Source organism: Magnolia sinica, chromosome 19 (genome assembly GCF_029962835.1).
Source record: "Magnolia sinica isolate HGM2019 chromosome 19, MsV1, whole genome shotgun sequence".
Taxonomy (NCBI): Eukaryota; Viridiplantae; Streptophyta; class Magnoliopsida; order Magnoliales; family Magnoliaceae; genus Magnolia; species Magnolia sinica.
The window spans coordinates 46,671,480-46,696,213 of record NC_080591.1 but is presented as its reverse complement, the minus strand read 5'-3'; the positions used below and the strand labels follow the sequence as shown (position 1 = coordinate 46,696,213).

General features: G+C 38.7%; 1 protein-coding gene across 1 annotated transcript; it reads left to right on the top strand.

Moving 5' to 3' along the window:
- The first annotated feature begins 14,977 nt into the window (after nt 1-14,977).
- On the top strand, nt 14,978-20,367 carry LOC131234605 (uncharacterized). Its single transcript, XM_058231538.1, has 5 exons — nt 14,978-15,253; nt 15,360-15,458; nt 15,560-15,622; nt 18,678-18,728; nt 20,194-20,367. Exons 1-5 carry the CDS (start codon nt 14,993-14,995, stop codon nt 20,365-20,367), a joined length of 648 nt encoding a protein of 215 aa, XP_058087521.1. The 5' UTR covers nt 14,978-14,992.
- Nucleotides 20,368-24,734: the final 4,367 nt, after the last annotated feature.

Here is a 24,734-nt window from a genome sequence, read left to right as displayed (position 1 = left end):
CGGCCTTTTCAAATGTTTATCCTTATGGGGCCATCAAGATAAAGAATTCGACAAATAGGAATGTTTTCAAAGTGAATGGACATTGTCTCAAGCTATATGTTGAAAAGTTTGATTCAGAGGACATGTCCATGCCTCTGACTGATCCTGTGTACCAAGATTGACCTCCTAGTCTGATGGAGGTGTAGTTAGGTTTATTGCCTTCATAAAATTTAGGATTAAAATAGTTTGATTTCATTTTGTTTAGTCTTCATGCTAGCCCATCTTCACATTGAGAACTTTAGAAAAGCTTCAATTCTTCTTCTTCAGGCATTATCTTCCTATCACTTCCCATTTCTTTTCATTGCTTCATGTGCATTGTTTGCTCATATCTTTTACATTGAGGACTATGTAAATTTGAGGTTGGGATGTGGATTGAATTAGATAAACTAATTAGTATTTTCTTAGTCTTTGAACAAAAAAATTTGAGAATTTTCAATTTTTCAAATAAAAAATCTGTTTGGTAAACAAAAGTTTGTGCACTTAAAAATGTTTTGAGTATGATAATAAAATGGAGATTGAATTTTGAGTTTTTGGAGCTTGGTCAACCAAGTAAACTATCACTTAAGTTCTTGCACTTAAGTGATAGTTGAATCAAAGAAGAAGTTTGAATATCATTTTAATCTAAGTCACAAGCTACATTTAAATTACTTTCTATGAATTGTATTAGAATTTCTCATTGTTAGTATATGTATCATTGATGGATATTGAGAATTAAGTCTGTAGAATTCGATCCACCTTAAAAAGATGAAAATAACCAGTTAAAAATAATGAGATCGACAAAAAGGTCATGAATAATGAAAAGACTGAAAAAGAATGAAAAATATGAAAAGAATAAAGACGTAAAGTTTGAAAAGAATAAATTAGAAAAAAGACAGTCGATATAAAAGCAAAAACTAGGAAAAGAAGAAAAATGAGATAAGTTCGAAATCAACATTTGATTATTCAATTAGTCTTGAGGTGATGAGCATGGCTAATATTATGAAATGATAGTATTTTTATGGAAAGTAAGTTGGAAATGACTGATCACATTGGAAAAACTTGATATATGAACTTATGCTCTTAATTGATTGATAAGAACCTATTTGATTCATTGCTGATTTGATTCGGATCTAAGTTTTCAAATTTTCACTCTTGCTTCTTTGAATTATACTCATTCATACTTGTTTACACAAAAGATTGTTTTCTTAAAGAACTTTGAACACTGAGAATTGAAGATCACTTCACTCATATTTTTCTCGGGAATAGCAAAATGCTAGTTGAGGGGTATGTTGAGTGTGTAATATTACATATTTCTCTCTATTTATACCTTAGTTTTATAAACATGATAGTGTTTAATCGATCTAATTATGCATGTTTTCATGTGCGAGGTAATTTCGAGAGCTTAAGGTGAAATCGATGTCAAAAGAAAGATTTACGTTCAAAAGATTACTGAATGAAGATTTGAAAGTCATTACTGAAGAATTCACATGCCAAAGATCCAAAAAAACCAATGAGGAATGAAGAGAATCAAAGATTTGAAGTGAAGAAAAGGAATCTTGAAATTGTCATGAAAACAAACATATTATTAAAATTGTTCTAAAAAGCATATTCTGAAACTCTGAGTTTTTTAGGAAACTGCGCAGAGTAAAGTATATTTTGAGAAACTGCGTAGAGTGTGTAAATTTGAGGCGGTTTCTAGATTTTTCCAACTAGGTGCGAAAGTTGGAATTCCACAACTATAAATAAGACTCCCTAGGATGCTCCAAAGCATTTTCTAGGGTTTGGAACGGTCTCAAGAAGCATAGCTCAAGGGTGGAGCAACCGTGTAACACCCCGAATCTTCAGGACCCGAGTATATGACCCGTGTCCCAAAAGCTTGAGTGTTAACTTTAAAGGATGGTCAAATTCGAGTGTACCTTTTTTTTAAACTATCAGAGTAGGCAGATGAGCGTAGTGTGGACAAATCGACATAAAGGAAAATTTTATTATCGTTCAAATATATAAAAAGCTGCCCATAATGACTTATACAAACCAATGTCTCTGAATTTAACCAAGTACAAGATTTACATGAATTTAATGCATGAAGAATAGCAGAAAGCATATAAATATAAGCCGCAAGATCACGCAGCTCCTCCAGGTAAATACAACTATGCATCCCTGACGATCGTACCCTGCTCCTCATCAAGTCTGAACATACATATCACTAAAGCCACCTGTACTACCTGTATGGTTGTATATTTGATGGATGAGTAGCCAACTCAGTGTGAATTTCCCTCAAGATTACACACCGCCGCATTAGGTAAGCATAGTTATAAAGCGACCAGACAACTAAAATTGAGTAAATGCAGTCTTATTAGATGCATGGATACATGAATGCAATCATGGACCCGGGTAAAACATCCAAACAGTCTGTGCCCTAGGAAAAACATCCGAACGGGCATTGGGGTTGTCACCCAAGGATGTGACTGGTCATCAGCGCAACACTCGGCGTAATCACATGGGCATGAAGATCCAAGTCATCATCATAAATCGAATGGCTGGTCATAAGCGCAACATTCAGCGTAATCGTAGGGCAAAGTGATCCAAGCCATCGTAATATGCCATACATGCATGATTAACCAAGTCATTATTAGTCCATTTACAACTAGCCAATTTAGATAAGCTTAAAGGTCATTACGGGGAGCACATGGCCCAGCGTAACCCGACAGCTTGGGCATAGTGTCCCATTACTACCATCCCCGGCCCATGAGGTTACCATCTTAGGATGTTTAATGGAAAACCGTCGATTAGTGGCCAATCATATTATAGTATATGGGGCTTACCATCGCATGGTTGCACGGTATAAAACATCAAACTCATGTAGGAAAAATACTAGAACAAAACCATATAGGGCGATATCAAACAAGCCACATAGGGCAATTTTCAAAATATGCCTCATAGGGCGAGTATCAAAACCATGCAATAAAAGACCATCCTTGAAAACCATTGGACACAACAACCCTAGGTGGTAGGCCCACATCCATGATCCATTTAGACCATCACTCAATAACCACTAAGCCGAAGGTCCATTTTAATCACAACCAGTTGGGTTACATCCCAAGTATGGGTGTACATTTATAGGTGAGGGTTTCCCACTAATGTACCAGTTTAAAGTCCATAAGCAATACACAAATAATGAATAAATATACAGGATGAACATTAAGCATGTAATATAGAAATTTAATTTCAATAATTAACACGTGTGCTTATAGAATGGAGATATCAATTATAAATTGAAATAAAAACTATAACTTAAGCTAATGGGAAAATGGAAAGCTCAAGGGGAAGAATCATCACCTTATACTTTGGATCGCCTTCTAATGTCGCTAAGTGCTTGCGCCCTTAGAATTGTATCCTACCACAAATCATGAACTTGTATAATTAGGTCAAAGTTCTAATCACTACCTAGGGTTTGGATTTATTTTAGGGTTTTAATATGGAATTAGGGCTTCATCCTGGAGTTTTAGCTCTAAGAGTTGAATTAGGGTGTAGGTGTAGCTTAAACACAATGTAATAATATGGTTAGTTACAGTTTTAACATTAATGATATGACTAATATTTGTGACCATGGTAATACTAAGTATTACAATGTAACAGTGTAATTTATTTTTAATGATAATATTCTTAGGTGATGGATACTACACTAACATCGTTAATGGTAACTTGCTTATAATGACTAGCATTAGCGCAAACCGTGTTTTGATGTAGAGTTAGGTTTCCATCCTAGAGTTTAGCCTTAGACTTAGGTTCTAGGATCTACATTGTAATTGGCGTACAATAAATTATAATGTTAATTTAATAATTAGAAAAATGATTATTAACCTTAATGTTATAATTAATGTTAGCTAAGATGGTGATAATAATTATTATGATAATAATAAATACGATGATCTATTATTAAAGCAAGACCTATTATAGTACTAAATCAATTGATTTACTTTAGGAGTGAAGGCTGACTTATATCTTAGTTGAGATTAGGAAATCTATTAACCAACTAAACTACAAACTGGAATTTCAATGAGAGGTAAAAGGATGCACCTAGTCGACTCGAATAGGTCGAGTTAACTCGGCTCAAATCTTTTCCCTTTCTCTTTCTTCTTCTCCTTTCTTTCTTCCTCTATTTTCTTTCTTTTCTTTCTTCCCTGGGATGAACCAGACCGTTTTAGGCCCATCTCGGTTTGGGTTTGACAGCGTGTGCAGCGCCCCCACTCTCTTCTTCTTCTCTTTCTTCTCTTTTCTTCCTTCTCCTTTTTTTTTTCTCTTCTTCCTATTTCTCTCTATTTTCCATGTGCTGGAAAGTCTAGCAATGTCTAAACTGGACCAGACTTACGCCCAACTCGGACTGAACCAGGTCCGACACTCGCAACCCGACCCAGCTGGCTTGGCTCGGGTCGAGCTGGTGCAACGCTCGACTGCACCCTCTCTTCTCTCTCATTTTTCTCTCTCCTTCTTTCTCTTTCTTTCTGTCTGATTAGAAACGTCCCACAGGGGGATGCCAATTAGGCCAGACTCAGCCCAAACTCGACTCGTTTCGAGTCACTAGGTGCGGTAGAACGGCAAAGAAGAAGGTCGGCCTCCAATGGTGGATTGAAATGCGGCCCAGCGTTCTTCAAAATGAGGCTACTGGAGGGTCTAGCCCTTCCATATGGTGCTTGCAGATGGGTTGTTTTGAAGCTTTGGAGAGATTTGGGTGGTGGGTTCTAAATGGAGAAGAAACGGCTAGTTTCATGGCTACGGCTGCAAAAATAGAGGGTGAGTTACTGTTCCTCAATCCCCACGCCTTATATGCTTGTCCTGATCCCTCCTAAACCATCGGATCAATAGCAAGCGGCCAGGATCTCCTCTGGCTGAAACCGCCTCCAAAACAGTGGACGGAATGGGGACCGATTATGGTTTTGAGCCCTAAACTGCTGTTGGAATGAACGGCTGAGATGTCGCTAGGATGGATGGCTGGGATTGGAAAGGGGAGAGGGCACGCGGATCGCTGAGCTGGAAAGAAGACAAGTATCCATTTTCGGAAACGTTGTCTTTGTAGGTCTTGTTTGGGTCGAAGATGGTGCGCATGCACATGTTCTCCAACACGTGAAAAAGAGTAGGTTTTGGTTGGACCTATGCTGTGCACATGATGGACGGATCAGATTGTCCATATGATCTAAGATGGTGGCCCATAGTAGGCCTCAAACAGACGTTGTCCGTCGACTGTATGCAAAATGAAGAGAGAGAGAGAGAGAGAGAGAGAGAGAGAGAGAGAGAGAAGGAGAGAAATCTCTCTTTTTATGGAAATTACGGGTCAGACCTGTTTGATCGTGTTTGGGAAGCTGGTGCACTGCAAGTATGCACCAGTTGTGCACACGCACTCCACTAGGTGGGGTCCAACATGATGTTTACAGGAAATCCACTCCGTCCAATCCATTTAGAAGTTCTAAATTAGACCTGGGATCATGGATCAGGCCGCTGAATGCCTATGTGGGGCCCACAACGTGATTTAGGTCGTATTGGTGGGTTTTTGGTCAATCTAGTGGTCGGATGATTTCGAAGTTGGACGTCAACGGTTAAAAGGGTCCAAGGGACCACCCAAGCTAGAAGTCACTTGTTAGCTCATGGATATATGACCTGTTATATTTTAATAACACTAAATATCACGTTATACTACTCTTAATAATGTTATTTACTATTATTATTATTACTATCACTTATATATTTTATAATATCACAAGTTATTATCCTGTAAATTATACGAATGTTAGCATGCAAAGGTTAATGTATATATCATTTGTACATTATTTGTAGGGTCACATGTGTTATGTTTTAATTTCATATAAGTTATTAAATTGTTTGGAATATGTCATTCATTGTAACCCTTTCTAGCATATTTTATATTTAGGTATTATAGATTTTGTAATTTATATTAATTTAGAGTACACGATAACACCCGAGTACTAAAAAAATACAGGTTGTTACAAACCGCCAAAGAGTTTTTCTTCTTCCCTAGTTTATTTTTCATGCTTTGTTTGAGAAATTTGGTTTCAATCATGTCTATGGTTGACTAAAATTCTTAACTAGGACTAAGAGGTAAAGCTTGCAGCATGTTGAGATGTTTATTTTGCTTTGATTCTTGTTTTTATTGAATTTCATTGATTTCTAGTTTGATATTAAATGAATATTTTTAACTTTCTATGATTTATTGTGACTCAAATTACAATAAATGTTATGATAGATTTAGATATCTTCTTTTCCTATTTTGAGATAGTGAGATTGGTAAATCTCATTATTTACCATCGTCTCCTGGGCATGGTAGGGTGATGGAATCCCTTCCAATCTTTATAATTCTCCTCTATTGAGATTTAGATTAATGAAAAGTTGAAATTTGATTTAAATTATTTTATCTTCCAATTGGATAGAATAGGACTTCAATTCCAATTGTGCTGATTGAATCAAGCAAGGTAGCATCTTAATAGCTATAAGTGGATCCTTGGCACCCTAGTTCCCACATTTAATTAATAGTTTAAACATTATTCACAATTACTCTTTTTTATTTCAAAATTCAAATTTATATTTTTTTCTAGTTCTAGTTCTTTTCAAAATATGTACAAGTTTGAACTCGACCTCGTTCTCACGAGTAATTACTACACCGCGACCCTACACTTGGGGTTGCGAACACTTATTTAGTTATTGAGGATAAGATAGGATCTTAAGATGGACTGGAAAAAATATATATATATCTTTTTTAAAATGCTATTATATGGATTGCCTTCAATCCATTTTTACTAACCGTTTAGACAAATTATACCATTTCTCAAGGTAAAGTTAGAAATCAGAATATCAAAAAGCATGAAAACACCAATTGTATTATAACACACAAAAGGTTAAAGTGATTAATTAAACCACCCAATTAGAAAAATAAACAATTGACATAAAATTAATAGCGCTAAGTAATTTTAGCTAATTAAAACCCTAGCCTTGAAGGCTTGTTCACTAATTGAGGATAGGATATTAAGATTGACTGTAAAAAATATGTAGTAAAAAAAAAAGTTACAATATGAGTTGCCTACAATCCATTTTTACAAAGAGTTTAGATGAAGTATATGCTTTCCCAAGGGTTTTTTTTAAAATAAAAAATAAAAAATAAAATCATAAGACAATAAAATACTAATTGTATTCTCACGTACAAAAGGTTGCATCGTGACCAATTAAATCAACGCCGTCAGAATAATATTAGCTAGTTAAAACCCTAGGCTTGAAGGCTTGTTCACTTACTATAGAGGTATTCAGGACAATGATCAAAACAGACACTTAAAACGACCCTAAATTGTTTGGACAAGGATATGATGAGGGTGATCACGGGAATTATGAGTCTTATCGACATTGTGTTCAGACATGGAACTTTTGAAAATAGCCATTATTAGATATGAAATTTCGTGGGCCCCACGCCGCCGCCGACCTGCCATTTGAGTCAGTGTGGCACCATGTTGGAAAAGGAGATTCCAAAGTGCATGGCAACAACGGATAGGAATTTGATCATCTAAGGATCAAGATTGTCAAATCTTTCATGTCTAAACCTGGCCTGTGTGGTTTAGATTCTTTGTGGTTTTGGGCCAAACATCAACTCATGTTATGGGAGAATCACTTGATGGAGATACCGAAAGTCGATATCCTGTCGAGCATCTCAAGTAACATCATGGCCCATATATGCATCTACCATCACGTCTTCTCTTCGGAAGTGAGCCCCCCACATTAATCAATTGGATCGAACATTGGATTGGATCCTCGTCATGATGGTCGAGCTGATACTTTCAACCTGTAAGTCAACTAGGAATAATATGATCTTTGATATGAGGTCATCTATAGGAACCTCATGTTCTTAGTTGGAACAAGTGGGGTCCACTGTTCAGTGATTCCCACCATGGATAAACCATACTCCAAAGTAGTTATGGATTGCAAGATCTGAGTCGTCCAATCTTTGGCCTCTTTTTAAGTGCATGAATTAAATTTCTATTTTATTTTGTACGACATGACATGGCTCATCTAAAGTTGGTTCCATTAACGGTCTGGATCACTTAGAGGTGGCCCATTTGTAGAAATGAAGCTTGACGGTACTAAAATTCTCTGCTGAGCATTGCATGGGGGCCTGTTTGGATTCGTGGAAAGAGAAGGGACGCGGATCGCGTCCTACCCCCGGCCGGACGGATTACCGTCCGGGTAGGTCTTTGTGGGGCCACCATGGTTTAATTGTTTTATCCATGCCATTCATCGTTTTTCTCATATCATTTTAAGGTATCAACCAGAAAATGAGAGAGGTAAAGATCTTAAATAGACCACAAAGTGGGGAATGAATGTTCACCATTAAAAACTTCTTGGGAGCTGGACCAGTTTCGGATCAAGCAGATATTTGTTTTTTCACTTCATCCACGTCTACATGACCTCATGAATAGGTTGGATGGTAAAAAATTAAAAAAATTAAAAAAATTAAAAAAAAAATCACATTGGCCCTTAGAAAGGTTTCAACGGTGGGTGTCATTATCACTGCAGCTTCCTTTGGTGTAGTCCACTGGGGCTGTGGACCTGCTTAACCTTTTAAAACATACCTTAAAATGATCTGAGAAAAGTGATGAACGGCGTGGATAAAACACTTACATTACTTTGGGCCCCATAGAGGCCTGCCCGGACGGGGGTAGGGCGCAATCCACGTCCGAACACGAGGTAAGTGGAGTTTATGAACAAAGGCTATTTTTAGAAAACGGTATGAAATGGAAAATTATTTCCTTGATTATGGTGATACGTGTTTGCTATTAAGATGGACTGTGGCACATTCGTCGTGTATACGACATGTTGCCTTGGCACATGTGTGACAATAGCACGTATGATGCTTACAGATGCATGGTAGAGCATGTTGCTCATGTGGCATGTTGATTAGTGTGGCACATATATTACATTGTCACACATGCTGCCTTGACACACGTGTGACATTGGCAAGTGTAGGATGCTTTAAGATGGTATCACATATTGCACATGTGGCATGTTGATGAGGGTGGCACATGTGAGAGCTTGAAGTTAAGGATGGCAGATGTTACACATGCAGCATATTGGCATGTAGACACACTTACAATGGTTGGTAGTACATGTTACACATTAGCATGTATATAGTGCTTTCCAATGGATTATGTCCATGTGGGCACTAAATGAATATTTGTACCGGTAGAACACTTGAAGATGGTTGGTGACATATATTGCACATGTGAGGTACTTAAAGATTAACAATGGCATGAAGCACATGTCGTGAATGTAAGACTTTCAAAGATAAGGACAGAATTAGGTGCACATGGCACATTAATGGTGTATGACACACTGCAAAGTGGGTCACTAGAAAAGGGAAAGAGCATGTGTTGCACTGGCACACCCATGGTATGGTGCTTTAAAATAAATGATGGTACATGCTCAACATGTGACACAATGGGATATGTGGAAAACTTGAAGATAGATGATTGCAAATGCATGACATGTAGAAGATAAGAAATAGCACATGTGACAAGCAGGTAGACTATTTTATTTATTTAATAATAATAATAATAATAATAATAATAATGAAGAAGAAGAAGAAGAGTTAATTTCCACCTATTTTAATTAGAGAGTGTTTGATTTTTATTTAAACATTATGCAAATGAGTAATTACTACTTACTATTGCATTTACCTTCTACAACAGTAATTGCTTGCGCATTGATAGCAAACTTGTTTAGAATGCTACCGCCTGAACCTGAGGAAAGAAGATTTTTATCTGCTAATTATCCGTGGGAATCACTGTTATGCATACCTTCGATCCATGCCCCCATCTATTTTTCCCACATGAGTCCAAAAATGAGGCAGATCGGTAGCTCAAGTAAACCACACCCCATTATTAAACAAGGGGAATTGAATGCTTAATGTTAAATTCTTCTTGTGGGCCACCGAAGTTTTGAATCAAGATGGTATTTGTATTTACGTATGCGTGAAGTGATAAACAAGTTAAATGATAAGTACACATTGCTGCCGGCCCGAAACTCATTTTGACTTTCAATGATAGGCGTTCAGTTCAACATACTTTTCTATCCACTTAAGCTTTAGATATACCTCATTTTTTGGTTCATGCCCTGAGACGAGCGTGTGGAATAGATGGACAGAGTAGAACAGACCTATGCATAACAACAGGTTCCACAAATCTTGCAAGCATAATTCTATCTTATTTCCCTGCATTTATGCCAAAAGTCCCAATTACACCGTAAATACCTCTCTTCCATTCACATGCAAAATATAATAATTACTTTGAAAATTAAATAAGCCTTTAATTTCTTGAAAATGATGTTGCTTAAGATTAAACTAGAAAATAAGGGACCTTTTCAAGACAAGTAAAATGAAAATGGTGTTTTCAAGAAATTTACAAAAGAAAAAAAAAATTGTCATTGTCATGAAAATAAAATTTTCTATATTTATATTTCAACCAATCCAAAACAAACCCTTATCAAATTTCTCATGGAAAAGATTTAGGTACATCCCTGCAAAGCAAAAACTAGGGCTGGGCCCATAATGGGACAAGCAGACCCAAGCCCAGTCACCCACCTTTATGCAAGATCCGGGCCGTCCATTAGTTGTGGTCCACTGCAGGTAGTTCATTACAAAAATGCCCACGAAACCCGAAAAGGCGCACAGGGCAAATTCCAACCCATCTTACCCAAAGTCGTTCGGGCCCGAAAGTTTTCAGGGTAGATGGCCCACTAGGTTTATCCGAAAGGTGAAGCTCCATGATATGACTGGACGACCCAATAATCAGGCCGATCCATTCTTTTAGTGCGCCACACTATAGAAAATAATGTACACTATTCGTTAAAATCGGGTCTAGATTTGGTTGGGGCTCATGTTCCGCCCGGATCCGAAACCGGTCCTCTTCAGAAACATGGCCTTCGTATGGTACCCGATATGACCCAATTTCTGAATGGGCGGACCCGAACCAGACTTGATTGTCGGTCCAGCCGTCAATCTCGATCTTGATCGTGATCGTGATCCTGATCCGATTATAATAGGCCAGATTCTTCTTATTAACGGTCAGGGTACCAGTTTACAGCCCTAACGGTTCAGATGAGAGCTCTAGAATTCATACATATGCCTAGCTATGGACTGACTTGGGCCCATTGAGCTTGCTGGACCAGATCAACACAGAATGGCCCAGTCCTGATTTGCGGGCCAATGAGATCTGCTGGACCCGACTTTCATCCATGCCACATGGACCCAGTCTTACAACCTGGAGGTTTGCTAATTCCACACGTATATGGGAACGGTACCGCACCCACATGTGATACATGTGCGAATATAAAACGTGTGTGAGATCTGATCTTTCCGTCAGGTGAGATGCGCTGTTTAGATCTCCTGTCATAAAAATCAGGCCATTTCATGTCTTAGGTGGGTCACAGCATGTCATAAACAAACGAATGGCTAGAAATTTAAAAAAAAAAAAAAAAAAACTGTTAACCATCGATTAACTTGGAAAATTGTGGCCCACCTAAAGAGTGGAAATGTCTCTTACAATTGTTTCCAACGTAATGGAAAGCTCAGATCTCACACATGTTTCATATTTGCACGTGCGCCCCACATGTGATAGCCCTTATTGCTATCATGGGCTTACTTGAATTCTGGACCCGATGTATAAATGGGTTGATCCAGCCTATTAACGACCTGCTTAGGCTTGTGGGCCCTCTTTTACAACCGTCCATGCTGTGGCCTAATCCAAGGCCCAGGCCCATTTATTCTTCCCATCGTCATCTGCTGATCATGAACATTGGGCCAGCAATAGAGTCCTCTCCGACACCGTAGGAAGAGCCGGTGTTCTATGGTTCCACCGTGATTTCTGGTCGACATCCACTCCGTCCATCGAGTAACTGATTTTTTGAAGTAAGGCCCCACACCAGATTAATTTACATTGTTCCCTTGGTGCTTTCGCAGGAAGTTCCTGTGCTGGGAACTTAGGTGGGGCTCACTGTGATGTTTGTGAGAAATCTTCCCTGTCAATCCGTTTTGTGAGTTCATTTTAGGACATGTAGCCAAAAACAACTATCGAAAGCTCAAATGAGCCGTACTAAAGGAAAATGTGGTTAGGGAAATTCTTACCGTTGAAACCTTCCTGGGTTCAACAGTGATGTTTAGATGCCATCCATACCGTTAATAACGTCATTCCTATTGGGATGAACTGAAAACGAAAACATTAGCATGAATTAAAACTTCTATGGCTCCATGAATATTTTATCCGTGGACGTTTTATTATCACATTTTCAGCTCACTTGAGCTTTGGATACTGTTAATTTTTGACAACATGTCCTAAAATGAATTCACAAAACGGATGAATGGGGAACATTTTTCAAAAACATCACAGTGGGCTCCACCTGGTTCCCAGGGCAGGAACTTCCTTCATTGATGGTCGGTGCTCTGTGGGCCCACCATGATGTATGTGTTTCATCCATTCCGTTCATCCATTTTTAAAGATCATTTTAAGGCTTTAACATAAAAATAAGAGAGATATAAATCTTATGTGGACCACACCACAGGAAAACAATAGTGATTGGATATCCATCATTTAAATCCTCCTAAGGCCCACTGTACTGTTTATCTGACATCCAATCTGTTGATTAGGTCACAAAGACCCAGATGAAGGGAAAAAATAAATATCAGCTTGATCCAATACTTTTATGGCTCCCAAAAAGTTTTTAATGGTCAAAGTTCATTCAACACTGTTTCTTGTAATGTGATTCACTTGAGATTGGGACATATCTCGTTTTTTGTGTAATACCATAAAATGATCTACAAAAATAGATGGACAGCATGGATGAAACACAAACATCATTATGGGGCCCACAGAGAACCAAACACCAGCCATTGGCTGGCAGGGGAGTAGCCAATCCGTTTCTAACTTCCTCCGACAGGTGTTGTAGAGGGAAACGGATTGGCTACTCCCCCTGCCACTAGCCAATGGCTGGTGGTCAGTGCTCTGTGAGCTCTACCATGATGTACGTGTTTCATCCATGCCGTCTATCTATTTTTCCAGATAATTTTATGGCATAAGACAAAAAATGAGGTATATCCCAATCTCAACTAAACCATATTACAGAAACAGTGTTGAATAAGTGTGGACCATTAAAAACCTTTTAGGGGCAAGCTAATCTTTGGTTGTTCCCTTCATCTGGTCCTTTATGACCTAATCAACAGATTGGATGTCAAATAAACAGTACAGTGGGCCTTAGGAGGATTTTAATGGTGGATATCCAATCACCATTGTTTTCATGTGGTGTGGTCCACTTGAGATTTATATCCCTCTCATTTTTGGTATAAAACCCTAAAATAATCTGTAAAAATGGATAAATGGAATAGATGAAACACATACATCATAGTGGAGCCCACAGAGCACTTACCACTAGCTACGACGGTGGTGGCAGGGGGAGTAGCTAATCCGTTTCCAGATTCTAGAAAGGGATTGGCTACTCCCCCTACACCGGCCCTGTGGTTGATGGTCGGTGCTCTATGGGCCCCACCATGATGTATGTGTTTCATGCTTTCCGTTCATCCACCTTTACGGATCATTTTATTAATTGATCCCAAAAATGAGAGGTATATAAATCTCAGGTGGACCACACCACATGAAAATAATAGTGATTGGATATCCATCATTAAAATCGTCCTAAGGCCCAATGTACTTTGACATCCAATAGGTTGATTAGGTCATGCAGCCCACATGAAAGGAAAAAACAAAAATCAGCTTTATGCAAAACTTTCATGGCCCCAAAATGTTTTTTAATGGTTGACGCTCAATGGTTGACACTCATTCAACACTGTTTCCTTTAATGTGGTCCACTTCAGATTGGGATATACCTTATTTTTGGTCTCATACCTTAAAATGATCTGTTAAAATAGATGGACAGCATGGATGAAACACATACATCATGGTGGGGCCCACGGAGCACCGACCACCAGCCATTACCTGGTGTCAGGGGGAGTAGCCAATCCGTTTCCAGATATCTGGTCCCGTACGCCCTAGCTCATACATGCGAGCCACATGGCTTGATTAGCTGAAAATGAGAAATTTCTTACTGTACAACCCATTTATGGCCACTAACCTTTGACGCCCACTTATTTTTACCTCCTAGTAGAGCTCGGCATCAGATTGGGTCCAACTCAACTCGGGCCGAGTTTTGCTTGGCCTGACTCGAACTCGGTCCGATCCGAAACCGAGTCAAGGTCATCTGACTCGAACCAATCCTAACTCATGCTGGCCTTAATCGATCCGAGTCCGACTCGGTCAAGAAAATAGAGTCGGATCAAATTTGGCCAGGTTTGGATCCGTTGTGCTCCACAACTTTTATAACTACTCATACTGTAAGCAAACGTGTGCACTGCACGCTTAATTGAACTATTCCATGCGCCACATCTTAATGGTTGTTTGCACCTAAGATTTAAAAAAAAAAAAACAATCCTATAGTTTAAAATTCATTCTAATTCCTCGGGAACTTGGGGTCCATCTAACAAATGAAAAGCAAAAAGAAAAAAAAAACGAAGAAGAAAAAAATCAAATTGCCAAACATGGCCTGGATAAACCAAACAAGGCTCCACATCTCTGTTGGTTTTCATTCTTCTAAAATGTTTATTTCTTTGTGTATATGTGGCCACTTGATCAATGAATAGATTAGGAACATTCAAGTGAGACGAGAATTTTATCAATTTTAGGGTTGCAATGGATCAGGCCTGGGACCAACCATGCCAGACTCGAGCTTGGCTCAGGCCTTGAGCCTTCGGTGTCAGACCAGGCCCAGTCTAAACTGGCCCATTGCCACCCTTCCCACCCACAAAAACACTATTCTTCTCATTCCAATTTGTCCATTTGAGCTTGTTTTCCATGCTACCCACATGCTTGTTAAGTTCAAAATGAAGTCACACCAAAAACCGATTCAGGGAACTTCCAAATGCGGCCTTGGGTATTCCATGAGCAATATTATTTTCTTCTCACTGCAATTCCTGCCTATTTGCAGAGATGTCATCATCGGTGCTAGTAGCAATGACGGAACTCTTCTGGTTGATGGCCTTGGTGATGGAGTATTCTTAGAAGCCCTTGGGCAAGATTTCAATTTTCTAAGAAACACATCCTTCAATTTACTCCAAGGCTGCAGAATGAGAAACACAAAAACGGTATGTGTTCGTACTCAACACTCCAGTTAACAGCTGATGACCTTGATGCATCTCTCAGTCCCACTGAAATTAGAAAAAATGCACACTTGTTTGAATCTTCTTGTAGGAGTATATCTCGTGCCCATCCTGTGGACGGACTCTGTTCGACCTCCAAGAGATAAGTGCCGAGATAAGAGAGAAGACGGCTCACTTGCCTGTTGTTTCAGTAACCCTAGAGCCTTCCTGCACTCCAATAGAAGAACATTAATAGACAACATAGTTTCCTCTGAACAAAAGCCTAAACAGTTTGTTGTCTTTTTATGGCAGATTGCAATCATGGGTTGCATTGTAAATGGGCCAGGAGAGATGGCAGATGCAGATTTTGGGTATGTATTGATGCAGCCATTTCCTATCTGTGCAATGTGTCACATTTGTAGATGCTATTGCTATTGCTTAAGAGATAGTATCACAAAAATAGTATTCAAAGCAAAACCTAATAAAGTCTTAGTGCTCACCATCTTGCCAACTTTCTACAAAATTGAAATAAGAACTCTCTTTTAGCAGTTCACTTCTCACTCGAGGTTCCACAAAAACATTTATTTTATTGTGATCTTTCAACCATCTGCACGGATAAGAATGGATAAGCCTAACAAAGAAAACTAATGTCGTGAAATAAAACCAAGCATAGCTATTGCACATGATGAGAAGAGATGATAAATAAGGAGAAAATCAATCCATTATCACATCACAATAAATGTCACAATAACCTTGTCTGAGCAAGTGTAGCAAAAGCACACTTGCTTTTCATACATCCCAAACATTTCAACCAGAAAGTAAATGGCCATAACATACAACAATGGTCCTACCTTAGGCATTTAAAAGTATCTTGATATCCTTGCTTTTGTTTGTATTAGTCTGTTGGGTCTTTGACACATAACTAAAGCAGTGTTTCCTGCTAAGATGCTCCAAAAAATTGTATGTGCTGGGTGTACCGATCCATGTTGATACCAATACTGGCATAGAATACTGTATAGCTATGTGTCAAAGAGAGGCCCACCACCTTGATTTCACCCTGTCTTTCTGTCTACAGATACCTCTGCTGAATTTTGATTCTTACAAAAATATCACAACCAAAATTCTTCGTCTCTTAATTCCTTTACATGCAAATGCTATGCGTGCAGTATTTTCTTGCATCAAGACAAGAAATAAAGAGAGGCCAAAAATAAAAGTAACTGACCTTACAAAAGGCGAAATAAGGGACTGTTGAAACCGAATACGACTCCGAAATATCAGGTTGTTCTTCTGCTTCAAGCCTTCAACCTGAGAAAGGAACAGAAACAAATAAAGATTAATATATTGGGATAAATGATTAAAAGAAAGCAATGTCAAGCATATAACCCTTAACCCCACTCCCCAGTCCCCACATCAGAAAAGAAACATATTCTGCAGGAGGTTTTTGGTCCATAGCTAAAAAGACAAGCGGCCAAATGGAAAAATCCCTTTTAAAAAATTCTTTACTTCTACTGGGCTTTGCAAAATCTAACACAAGCCCATCAAATCCCTATTCATTGGTTCCATGTTGGAGGTTTGCTAAGACCACACTTGTGTCCAATACAGATCAACATACAAACGGTGGTCGAGATCTAATCCATCCACAAGGTTAGTCCCATCTTTTAGATGTTTTCCCAAAAATAAATCTAGCCAACTGCTGAGGTAGGCCCCAAGACACTGATGAAAGTATTTACATTGCTTTCATCAGTGTCTAAGGCATTGTTGGGTGCTTTCTCCTTCAGACACTGAAATCCTTATGGTGGAGAAAAAAGATACACAAAACAGGTATGTGGTTACAGGAAAGCTTGCAGGCTTACATAATTGAGTGTAAAACAGTCACCAAGAATACAAAGGAATATAATAAAATGCACTGAAAGGAGAGAACAATAGAGTAAACCTGCATTGTAATCATGGAAAAGCTCTCTAATTTTAACATAGTTTACAAGCTTAAATTGCAAGCTCTGGGATCAACACAAAATAGGCATTCATATAATTCAACACAAAATGGAGCTCCCTTGTGTTGGATGAGAAAAGGGAGCTTTTACTTTTTGGTACACAAATTGTTACACAACCATGCTCAAAAATCACAAATTATTTTGGTGCACAATGAAACAAGTTGCCAAAAAAAGGCCAAAAACAAGAATAAAAAAATCCAGAACAGGTCATAACAGTTTCAGTGTCCAGGCCAGTAGCAGTCCAAAATGAAACCATTATTACTTGCACCGATTCATTCCATTTCAGTGCTTCATTGCCCACTGCAGTCTCTGTTGGCAGCAATACAAGGCTGCAGTGCAAAGCAGAATGAGTTGGGCAAGTCATATCAATTTTGATCTCCAGGAAAGTCCCAATTCAAAACCACCATTTAAAGCAATGCATGGCCCGAGATAAACAACCTAATCCACTATCTATACATTTAATAGTGTGATGACGGAATTTTAGCAACTAGAATCTCACCAAAGAATGATCCAGTAACCATGAGAATAAAAAAAATACAGTATATAGAGCTAGATTCTCATGCATATATAAGTGAGACACATTACATGGGAGATCTGAAAGCCACAGAAAACGTGGGTTTAACATGGTAGAAGAAACCATCATCTGACCCAGGGTTTAACATTTGATATGTTCTAATCAACCGGACTACTAAATGGGATGGTTTGGAACCTCTGTAATAAAGCTGGACAGACTGGACTCTGATGTTGATTTTTAATTGGACTGATTTGTGCAATTATAAAATCAAACCCACTAGCACCAACATTTTATTTTATTTTAATTTGCCAACACCCAACCTAAGTCGTGTAAGAAGCTAATTTCTATGAGTCCCTTTAGCTTGTATTGTAAGTCTCATCTTTTCCCACCAAACTGTCTCTTGTGCAGGCTATCCATGCAGATCCAACATGAAAGTCACATGTTCTGGAAATCAGACTAATTCATTCATTAGATGGACCAAGTGCTCTTCTTGTTAATTTGATCTTGGCCTCTTTGTATATAAGAATGGAAACCTCTATAGATGGACTATAAATGTGGAAAATTACGTTCATTGTTTGTTTTGCATTTATATTTTTCATGCAAACTGATTGTTTGTTTTCATGGATACAAGTTTAGCATCGAAAGCAGAAAGGAGCGCTTACTGTCAGTTGACCCCCAAGACATGACTCTGGATTAGAGAGAATACATAAGGAAAACAAAAAACAGATTATCAACATGGGTTAGGGTAAAAGAAATTTAAAAAAAAAAAAAAAAAAAAAAAAAAAAACCCGAAAATACTTAGGGCCTGTTTGGATGCCTGTAACTTTTCTAAAATGTAACAAAGTTACAGGTGACTTTGTTACAATTGGTGTTTGGGGGAGGAAAGTCACAAGTAACTTTCTCTCAACCTGTGACTTTCTTACAGGAGAAAAAGGCGAAAATTTTACAGGCGCTTGAGTCGTTTTTCAAGTTACCTGTATGTTTGATACAGGTAACGGTTGAAATTTTTGAAATGAAAATCGTTGGGAAGAATCGCACATGCATTGAAGAAGCGTCCCTCTCTCAAGTCTCCTTCTCCCTCTCTCAGTCTACTTCTCCCTCTCCCATCGAGCTTCAGCAAGGTAGGAAACCCCTTTTCTCTCTTTTTCCTTTCTTTCCGTTTTTTTTATTATTTTTTTTTAATTATTTTTTTTATTTTTATTTTTTAATTTTTTGCTTCTGCGTTGACGGACGCAGCTTAATGAGGTGGCGTGGATAATGGCTGATGATCTGTGGGGCCCACCATATTGTATTTGTTTTATCCATGCCATCCATCCATTCTTTTGGATCGTTTTAGGGCTTGATTCCAAAAACGAGGGATATCTAAATCTCAGGTGGACCACACCACTGAAAACAATAATGATTGAAAGTCCACCATTAAAAAACTACTAGGGCCCACTGTAATGTTTGTTTCACATCCAAGTTGTTGATTAGGTCATAAAGACCTAGATGAAGGGAACAAAACAAATATTAGTTTGATCGAAAACATTGGTGGCCCACCAAAAGTTTTTAATGTTGGGTTTTCAATCACATTGTTTCCAGTGATGTGGTCCACCCGAAATTTTAATGTACCTTATTTTTGGGCTGATGACTTAAAATGATATGGAATAATGGATAGATGGTGTGGATGAAACAAATACATCATACTGGGCCCACATAACACGTCACATAGCCTTCATGGCTTACTTATAGTGATAGCATCGTTTAAAAAATTTGCAAATCAAGTCACTTCTGGTTTATGGTTGTACTTGTTGTATTTGGTTATTCTCCTTTGTTAATGAAATCGTTACCCTGAGCTTTGCTAATCCCACACATGCAACCATACATACCAACTTGTCATGTATGGGAGAACCAGGCCATGCATCAAGCGGGTGCCCTTGTGTAGATGTATTGGCCCAAACATTGGCCATTTTGCTCGGCAGATGGATTGTTTCAGTGGTCCACGTTCAGTGTACAAGTTGGCCTTCTGATAACTAGACCATTCTAATTTTATGGGTTAGTCATGGGACACAGTGGACCCATCTGATGGTCAGCTAGGATGTCAAAAACACTTGTAGCTCAAGTTTTTTGCCCACATTACTAGCATTTTGAAAACATGGGCTCACTTTTATGGCCCACCTGTTGATTAGTTTAGCCTAAGAATCGGCCAAACTATTCATTTACATGGGCTTAATAAAATGGAATAATTTTATCCCATCTTTTGTATGTGTCAATCTGATTTTTCAACGATTCCCTATTTCAACTCTATCTAGTGTGAATATCCAACTTATTACCTGTAACAAGGTTACAGGTTATCCTAACATAAAAACAAAGTTGCTGTAAGTAAGTTACAACTTACATCCAAACAGGATTACCTATAAGTAAGTTACATGTAACTTTCTTACAACTTAAAAAAGTTACAGGCATCCAAACAGGCCCTTACCCAATTCGATGCAGACAGAGACGGCACTACAGCAGCTGGTGGGCTCGGATCATTCGTTCGTTCGGGCGGGACAGTGACGGACGGCGGGACAGTACGGGCGTCGGGCACTGAAGAAGAAGAGGAGACTGGAGAGGGTGAAGATCGGGTAAGGTAAGAAAAGAGGAAGAAGATCTGGAGAGTGGAGAGTGGAGAGGAAAAAGAAAAGCAGAGGCTCGTTTGTTATTCAGGTAGGGTAAAAAAAGAGGGGAGGGGTTTAATCGGGCTAGGGTAAAAAAATCAAAAAGAGTATTTATAGTACCCGCTGGGTCGGGTCTGTTTGGTTCAGGCCGGATTCTTTCGGGTATCCGAGTCGGATCGGTCCGGATAGATCTCTATCCGCACCCGACCCGAAATATGATCGGATTTGGGTGGCCAGACTCGATCAGGCTGATCTTAGCCATCAGTTCTGTTCGAAACGGTACCGAGTCAAGTCGGATTGGGTCGGATCCCTCGGATCGGGTCCAAGATGCCCAACTCTACCTTCTAGGATAAGCCCTAGCTGTACAGACAACTTTTCTCACGTCGAAAATGCCCTTGCTTTTCCTACCGCATGCGGATTGGCTGGTGCTCAAAGACGAGTGCTGACGCTCCTCGAACTCCGAGTTGTAGGAACGGTTCAAAAGATATCAAAGTTACATGGGCCCCATAGTTATGTATTTATTATATCCACAACGTTCATCCATATTTCGAGATCATTTCGGAGCATTATCAAAAAAAAAAAAAAAAAATCATATCCAAAGATCAACTGGACTACACCACAGAGTAGCAGGAAAAATGATTTTCATCGTTAAAAATTTTATAGGGCCCACCATAACATTTATTTTCCATCCAATCTATTCATAAAGTCACAAAGACCTGGATGAAGAGGAAAAACAAATTTCATAATGATCCAAAACTTCTGTGACCCCTAAAAGGGTTTCAATGGTAGACGTTCAATCCCCCACTGCCTTTTATAGTGTGGTCCACTTGATGGTTAGATCTGTCTTATTTTTCATCTCAAGCCTTAATACAAGCTCGCCAAATAGATGAATGCTTTGGATATAACACATACCTCATGATTGGACCCACAAAAGCAGTGGGGATTGCACTAGGAGGAAAAAAAAAAGCATATAAATTTTTTTTCTCTTTTTATTAGTTTATTTCTTTATTCATTTAATAAACATATCTCTTAAACTAGAATGAGTTACTTGACGTACCATATATGATTTTGGGGTAGGAGAAGCTACTTTATCTAACCAACCTAGTTATTTTTCAAGATTCCATCAGATCGATGGTTGAAAATCCATTTCATTTACTTCGTGATCAATTTCATTCACTTCGCAGTCAATTTCAATCAGTTCGCAATGAATTTCATTAACTTCAGGGTCAATGTCATTCACTTCGTGGTCAATTTCAATCACTTCACTGTTAATTCCCTTCATTTCACGGTCAATTTCATGCATTTCACAGTCAATTCCGGCGATTCCCCTTCACTTCACGGTCAATTTAATTCGTTTCACGATCAATTCCATGCATTTCACAGTTAATTCCCTTCACTTCACAGTCATTTTCATTCATTTCGCGGTCAATTCCCTTCACTTCACGGTCAATTTCATGCATTTCACGGTCAATTCCCTTCACTTCATAGTCAATTCCATGCATTTCACGGTCAATTTCAGCGAATTCCCTTCACTTCACGGTCAATTCCTTGCATTTTACGGTTAATTCCCTTCACTTCACGGTCATTTCCATTCATTTCATGGTCAATTCCCTTCACTTCACAGTCAATTTCATGCATTTCACGGTCAATTGCCTTCACTTCACGGTCAATTCCATGCATTTCACAGTCAATCCTGGCGATTCCCCTTCACTTCACGGTCAGTTCCATGCATTTCATGGTCAATTCCCTTCACTTCACAGTCATTTCTATTCATTTCACGGTCAACTCCCTTCACTTCAGGGTCAATTCCATGCATTTCACGATCAATTTCCCTTCACTCCAGGGTCAATTGACCGTGAAATGCATGGAAATGACTGTGAAGTGAAGGGAATTGACCACGAAATGCATGGAATTGACCGTGAAGTGAAAGGATTTGACCGTTAAATGCATGGATTTGACCATGAAGTGAAGGGAATTGACCGTGAAATGCATGGAATTGACCGTAAAGTGAAGAGGAATCACCAAGATTGACCATGAAGTGAAGGGAATTAACCGTGAAATGCTTGGAAATGACTGTGAAGTGAAGGGGAATCACCGAGATTGACCATGAAGTGAAGGGAATTAACCATGAAATGCTTAGAAATGACCGTGAAGTGAAGGCAATTGACCGTGAAATGCATGGAAATGACTGTGAAGTGAAGGGAATTCACCATGAAATGCATGGAATTGGCTATGAAGTGAAGGGAATTGACCGTGAAATGCATGGAAATGACCGTGAAGTGAAGGGAATTAACCGTGAAATGCATGGAATTGACCATGAAGTGAAGGGGAATCGCCGGGATTGACCATGAAATGCATGGAATTGACCATGAAGTTGACCGATCAATTCAGAAAATTGACCACCAAACTTCGTCAAATTGATCGCTAATTTCTTGAAGTTTATTGGATAACCACGTAAAATTGACTTAGCAATGCATGAAATTGACCACAAACTTCTAGGTAATTTCTTAAGAATTTAAACGTCCTTACCTCCCATAGCCGCCGTATCAGTGAAATTCGTGTTCGGAAAAAAGAATAAGAGTGCATTGATGTGAAACACGTTCTTCGGATAAAAGCCTACAATATTTCACATTTATCAATGCATTCACATCCTCTCAGAAAACGAATGCAAGTAGCCTTGAGTAGGATGGAACATGAAAGATGTAATATGATAACAGGATAGAGATTCTATGAAGATTTTACGGTCAATTTCAATCACTTCACAGTCAATTCCCTTTACTTCATGGTCAATTCCATGCATTTCAAAGTCAATTCAGGTGATTCCCCTTCACTTCACAGTCCATTCCGTGTATTTCACGGTCAATTCCATGCATTTCATAGTCAATTCTGACAACTCCCCTTCACTTCACGATCAATTCAATTCATTTCACGGTCAATTCCCTTCACTTCATGGTGAATTCAATTCATTTCACGGTCAATTCCCTTCATTTCACGGTCAATTCAATTCATTTTATGGAAGTTTTTCGGAATTGCCAGAATTGATCGTGAAATGCATGGAATTGATCGTGAAGTGAAGGGAATTAACTGTGAAATGCACGGAATTGACCGTGAAGTGAAGGGAATTGATTGTGAAATGAATTGAATTGACCATGAAGTGAAGGGGAATCGTCGGAATTGACCATGAAATGCATGGAATTGACCGTGAAATGAAGGGAATTAACCGTGAAATGAATTGAATTGACCGTGAAGTGAAGGGAATTGACCGTGAAATGAATTGAATTGACCGTGAAGTGAAGGGGAATCACCGTAATTGACCGTGGAATGCATGGAAATGATCGTGAAGGGGAATCACCGGAATTGACCGTGAAATGCATGGAATTACCGTGAAATGAAGGGAATTGACTGTGAAATGAATTGAATGGATCGTGAAGTGAAGGGAATTGATTGTGAAATGGATTGAATTGACCTTGAAGGAAGGGGAATCGCCGGAATTGACCATGAAATGCATGGAATTGACCATGAAGTGATTGAAATTGACCGCGAAGTGAATGAAATTGACCTCGAAGTTAATGAAATTCATCGCGAACTGATTAAAATTGACTGCAAAGTGAATGACCACGAAGTGAATGAAATGGATTTTCGACCATCGACCTGATGGAATCTTGGAAAATAACCAGGTTGGTTGGCTAAAGTAGCTTCTACTACCCCAAAATCATATGGGGTACGTCAAGTAACTAATTTTAGTTTAGAAGATATTCTTGTTAAATGAAAAAAAAAATTATATGCTTATATATACATATTTATATAAACATATATTAAAAAAAAATGTAGGTAGAATAAAGTTATTCATGTTATTAAAAAAAAAAAGGTGCATAGCGGCACTACCTACGGTGGTACTGCTATGTGGTAGTCCGTACACTTATTATGGGCTACGGTTATAATCCGTAGCCATAGCACTCTATATTTCAGAAATCACATTTCTTATTAAGAGGGGTGTACTCAATGGCTGCGCCTATGGCTACGGTTATAAGCCGCAGCCAGAGGAAACCACAGCTTTCAGAAATCACGTCTGAATATAGCAAGGGCATTCTCGACCCGTGAAAAACTGTCCGTACAGCTGGGGCTCATTCTTGGAAGCTAAAAGCAAGTGGGCTTTAAAAGGTTCCTGGGCCATATATGGGTCGTACGGTTGGAAATTTCTCGCTGGAAATGAGCTGGTCTTTTGGACTGTGTAAAGGGTATCTGTGAGATTAACGCCTTTTTTTTCTTTTTTTTTTGCTGTGTTGCTTTTATGGGTCCATCATGAGGTCTGTGTTATATCCAAACCGTCCATCTATTTGGAG